Source organism: Trichechus manatus, unplaced genomic scaffold (assembly GCF_000243295.1).
Source record: "Trichechus manatus latirostris isolate Lorelei unplaced genomic scaffold, TriManLat1.0 scaffold00191, whole genome shotgun sequence".
NCBI classification, from domain to species: domain Eukaryota; kingdom Metazoa; phylum Chordata; class Mammalia; order Sirenia; family Trichechidae; genus Trichechus; species Trichechus manatus.
Window position 1 is genome coordinate 4,792,699 of NW_004444127.1, and position 6,000 is coordinate 4,798,698.

At 34.8% G+C, this 6,000-nt stretch overlaps 1 protein-coding gene across 1 annotated transcript in view; it reads left to right on the forward strand.

Moving 5' to 3' along the window:
- Positions 1–5,509: 5,509 nt before the first annotated feature.
- Positions 5,510–6,000, forward strand: part of LOC101347543 (olfactory receptor 4C15-like) — a 1,288-nt gene continuing 797 nt past the window's right edge. Inside the window, exon 1 of the mRNA XM_023741804.1 lies at positions 5,510–5,961. Coding sequence (XP_023597572.1) covers positions 5,510–5,961 — 452 coding nt within the window. The remainder of the gene's footprint in view (positions 5,962–6,000) is intronic.

Genomic DNA, 6,000 nt, shown 5'->3' on the forward strand with positions numbered 1-6,000 from the left:
AGAATATGAAATTTACTGCACGGGTCCATCAATGATGTGAACACTTGGGCTAGCGACATCACTTTTCTGGTTTTCAAACATCTCATTTTTAAAGGGGGTAATGATATTAGCAAGGTTTGTGGAAATATATGAAGTGATCCGTAATAAATGCTCCATAAATAGCAGCTAATGTAATGCAAAACTTTTTCTGAATTGGGAGTACGAATTACTAAAAGTCTTATGAAATTAGACCTATCTTCAGCTTGTCATCTTCAAGTTAAATCCAAATAACTTAGGAGTGCAACAAGTACATATTTTGTCCTAGCTCTATATATAACATTTTATTTGTTCTTTCAGTATATATGCTCATTTATCATTTATCCCCTTACACTTTGTCCATCCTGGTGTTTTAGATTGAAAAGTGGGACTTTCTGAGACTGTAAAGAATACTGATGTAGGAGCATGGAACCTTGAATGCTGCTTTATCATTTACAGAATTCCTATATATAATATATCCTTTAATATTTCCACAAATATCACAGAGCAGGGCATTAAGAATAAATAAGAGTGATTTACTCAAATCACAGATCACATTCTTCTGACACAATTTTTAATAAGTCCCTTTGATGTCATAGATAGCATAGGTACCTTAGGTTTTTGTCTCAGAATTGTTCAAGAAAGTTTAAATGACTAAAGCTGTAAACTTTAGCCCTTTGTCTCTCTCCTAAAATGAGCTAAACTGCTGAGAGAAAAAAGAAGGCTCAGGTATCCGTCAGGAAGGACGCGAGTAGAAACACTGTGAGGTTATTATTATTTTTTAATTCCAGAAATAGCAAGAGTTTAAGATGAGATGTTTAGAGAAGTCAGCAGAGCAACACTGAGGGCGAGAAAAGCACCTGCAATGTGAAGAGAAAAGATTTCCCATGTTGTCAGGAAAGGGAATATGCTCAAGTAGACAGACGGGATACATATTGCTGAAATAAATAATCATCATCATCTTGGGTCAAAAACACAATGGACTAAAGACATTAACATTGGAAAGTTAGAATGGGATTTAATCTATTCTTTTAATTTGTAATAACCATATTTATTTAGCAATGCATATTCATATGCAGATATGACTGATATGCAAATATATGTACATATAAATGATTCTAAAATATACATTACTACCTTTATTGTTTGAAAGACAATTACAAAATCACTTACTTATGATGACAACCTTAACACTAAATCTGCGTTTATTTTTTAATGTTACATATACTTCAAAGTTGAAACAGAAACTTCTATTGTTTTCAGAAAGATTGGCATTAGAATTAATTTTCTGTTTCTCAATAAAATTAATAGGAAGGAAATAGTGGGAAATAAGGGTAGTGGGGGTTGGGAGGGAAACTTCCAAGGTCACAGTCCCTAGAGATGTCCCAGAGGCCACAGTTCACAGCTGGCCTTCAGGGGACCCTCAACAATCTCTTGTGCAGCACATGGCTATCAAGAAAGGAAAGACCATGGAATCTTCTAGGAGAAATATGGGCGGAAGAAGCTGCTTCCTAAGACAGAGATATAAATTTAAAATTGTTATCAGAGTGAGCACAGGGGCTGAGTAAGGCTAGACCTCATGGTATGGCTATTTATGGAACATTTACAATAATTTTTAGTTTTTACTATAACAGTCCAACCCATATTATGTTAGCATGATAATTCCACCTATACAGACAAATTATATTGGATAAATGATAAAATTTTCAGCAAATCCCACCTCCTTTTTCAAACTGTTTCGTTGGTAGAAAATATGATGTGGTGGGTTTACCCTTGTTTAAACATAAAAAAATTTATTTATATGATTATATAAAGATAAATATTGAAAAGAAACAATCTCCACCATTTTCATATGCTACCTTTTAAATTTTAAAATTATATTCATATATCTATACACATGTGCAGGAGTATTACAATTTTTCTCATTTAACACATTATAAAAATATTTCACCTTCTATGTCTTTTTATTAGGAATTAGTATTTTATTCACAGTATCATGCCTATTAATTTGAAGTAGTCTGATTTACATGAGCATCTTACTATTATTAAAGAATTCTTTAGATCTGGGGTAACTAGTATATATGATGTAAACATGTTTATGAGCCTGGAAATATCTACGGAAGTGTTTTCCAAAAGGATTACATGAATAAAAAACCGTTTCATTGCTATATTAGCAATGGGTATAATTCAAAAACACGAAAGAACAAACAAAAACAATTTAATTTTAAAACATACAGTTTATTCTTAAGGCTGATTCAGTTTTCTGGCTCACTTTGTGTGTGTGGGCACTACTTAAAAATAATACCGACATCACTATTTCACATGTTTAAAACTTTATGCTTTGCCAGTCACTTTTATAATAACTGTCCTATTGGACTCTTGTGAGTGAGACAGCTTGGACAAGTGTTACTATCTCTGCTTTATAGGAGAGAACACTGAGGCTGAGTGGTTTGTTCAAGGGCACATGGCTATTCGGTGATGAAGCTGGAATGGCTACCTTTTTTATAGCGGATACAGAACAATTATCCTTCTTTAACAAGGTTTTAATTTTGAGTAAGTTTAGATGTACAGAGAAGTTGCACAGATAGTATAGAGAGTTCCTGTACACTCCTCACCTAGCCCCTCCTAACGTTAAGACCTTATGGAACCCTGAGTACATTTGTAAAATCTATAAAACATGGAGATACATTAATTAAACTCCAGAATTTATTCATAATTTACTCGTTCTTCCACCACTGTCCTTTTTCTGTTCTAGGACTCAATTCAGGACAATTATCTTTTAATGACTTAAAATCATAAGGCTTGTGATCATAAACCATGAGGACATTGTATTCTCCGTTGTCAACATTTTAATGCTAATTTTGGAAATTCTTTTGTTTGAAGACATAGAGATCTATTTTATTTATATCTAATGAGCATTTTAGTTCTAAAATTGGATTACTCTTAGAACCCCCATAAAGAGGTAAAGCGGAAGCGGGAAAGTAAGAATTATTTAAGTATTAAACAGATTAGTATAGATTAATATAGAGCCAATTTTATTTTCTTTGTCTAAAGAAGCTACCTGAAGTAAAAGTGGACTCAAGAGGGTTTGAGAGCTACTAAGTGAGTACAAAGTTCATTTAAAAGTGCTATGCATTAAAAAAATAAGCTCATTTACACTGTGGCCATATAAAATAATTTATACACTTCAAGTAATAAAAGGATGAGTCAAAGAGCTTATCAGTAAAAGCACTTATTAGCCCTGTTCAAGTTGAAGTGGGAATTAAGTATAAATGAATATATTGACAGTTCTTCTCTGTGTCGATGGTCTGGGGACTTGATCTCTTATTAAATGATTTTATGTGTATAGTGTTATCTGATTCTATCGATAGATGTTCTTATACTCGCTTTCCACAAGTGGAAATCAAGGATTTTAATTAACCTGTTCCATAATGCATAACTAAATAGAAGAGCTTGGATTTGAACCCAGGTCTGGAGTTGATGTCTTTTCTCTCTTGCTTTGGTTCTAGGCTAAACTGATCACTGTTGGATCATATATTGGTATTCTTTAATTTTTAATAAATGATTGTTAACAGACCCAATGACCTTCTTAGGTTTGTTTTATATTCTTGTTTTCAGGATGACAGCTTGTAGCTGGACATGGAGTTAATAGTGGTGGCACAATTTAGGATTGTCTAGGCCCCTGGGAACATAAGGAAATGGTTGTTATAAAGCAAGGGAACAGAAGACATTAACCTACACAATTGTATATTTGTTAATTTTATTTGTTAATTCTAAGTGGCATTTAACAAAAGCAGTTTACTGATAATTGTCACAATAAGCTCCACTGTTCTTTTATTCATGTCTTTATCAAACAAGTAATTCTGTGAACTACTTGATTGATAAATTTCTGCTATATGTACAGGTAAGGATGCACTCATCCTTCAAAGCTGTGCCTACCTATGGGAAATGAAGTCCAAAGTTGAATTAATTATCTGGTTGACTCATGGAAATGTTTTCAATGAGTAAAGCAACTAGCTCATTAAGTGGAATAATACTAACCACAGTTTGCAACAACAGTTCTTTATCATAAGCAACATTTTCCCATTTTCAAAATTGGCCCTTGTCATAATCCTGTGAGATGATCAGCTAAGCTATATATGAACTATTTTGTAACAAAGCTATATAATTTTGAAACAGATATAACTTAAAGCCTTGAGGAATTGTACTAGATCATGTGCAGCCACATTGTATAAATGATTGGTTAATAATTGGTAAAGCCTTAAGACTGGTTTATATTCAACATGCTGTTTCTATTCCTTGCTAATATGGTTGTTGTCAATATGTATATGGATATGACCCTTACTGGGTTGCTATGAGTCAGAATCCACTCCAGGGAAACATTTTCTTATTTTTTATTTATTTTTTATGAAGTGTATTAGTGTGGGGCCATTATCTTCTAATTATAAATCATTTGTAATTTCTTTCCCTGAGGTATCTCATTTATACATGAACAAAGGAGTCAGAAGGTTTTAACATTGAGAGGCGGGTGGAGACTGTAGAAGGTTATCCTTGCTCTGAAGTTCTCCCTAGAAAAGAAACATTTCACACCTTTCTTTATAAATCCAGTGGATTGGACTTGGGCTTTGGAGTCAGAAAATCCATATTGGCATTTTGTTAATTTTTTTTACCTTAACTTCTCAAAGCATGAGTTTGTCACCAGTGACATAGGGATTCTAAAACCTAACATGAACTATATTCTAGACACTAGTGCCTGAGAAATTGCTTTCCTTGCATTATTTCACTTAGTCATCAGCACAACAATCTGAAGTATGTATTATTTTTATCAGCCTCTGTTTTCATTTTAAAACGATGAATCATGAAAAGCAACTCAACATTTAATGTCTACTTAGTATTTGCGAAGCATAGAGATAAGCACTTTTCCATAGGCCTTTATAAGGAATGAATTAATTCATCTTAAAAGCCCAGTTCAGCTCAGACTTTCATAAAAATATCTGTGGTAGTAGGCATGATTTCCAAGTGCATATTAAACTTCATATTGTCTTGTCTTCTATTTGTAAGTAAGGTGGTTTCCTGGAGAGAGATGCATTTCCCATGCGAATCATCCTGGTTCCCATGCCTTGTCAATGACAGGGATAACTAATACATTACAGACCTCCTTTCCTCAGAGTGTGGATGTGCTTCAGAATCCTTCTCAACAATTCACTCCAGGTAGCCACTACTAACCAATCAGAGTTGGCACCTAAGATCAACACTATTTGTCTTCCCTAGCACGTATGAATGTTTCCCTCCCCGCTATTGAAACTCTATTTTGAAGTATTTAACTTCAATTCTGCCTGTCTCACTACAGCCTTCAAGAAATTTATCATTTTATGTTCTCAGCCACAACAGAAGCACTTAAAATAACTTTGCTTATTCTAACCTGATGATGATTATGCTAACACCTTAAACTAGTCTGAGGCAAATATATCTTTCTCATAATTTCAGATTCTACATGATCACCGTGGTAGCTTTCACCTTTTCCTCTGAAATCATGCGAAACAACAGCTTTGTAACTGAATTCATCCTCCTGGGGCTTTCACAGAATCCAAATGTTCAAAAAATAGGATTTGTTGTATTTTTGTTTGGCTACGTTGCGACTGTTGGAGGCAATTTGCTAATTGTGGTGACTATCATCAGCAGCCCAGCACTCCTGGGTTCCCCCATGTACTTCTTTCTGTCCTTTCTGTCCTTCCTGGATACGTGCTTCTCCTCTGTCATTGCCCCAAAGATGATCGTGGACTCCCTCTATGAGAGGAAAACCATCTCCTTCGAGTGCTGCATGACCCAGCTCTTTGCTGAACACTTCTTTGCTGGAGTAGAGGTGATTGTCCTCACCGCCATGGCCTATGACCGCTATGTGGCCATTTGCAAGCCATTGCACTACCCCTCCATCATGAACTGGAGGCTCTGTGGCATTCTGATGGGGGTAGCCTGGACAGGGGG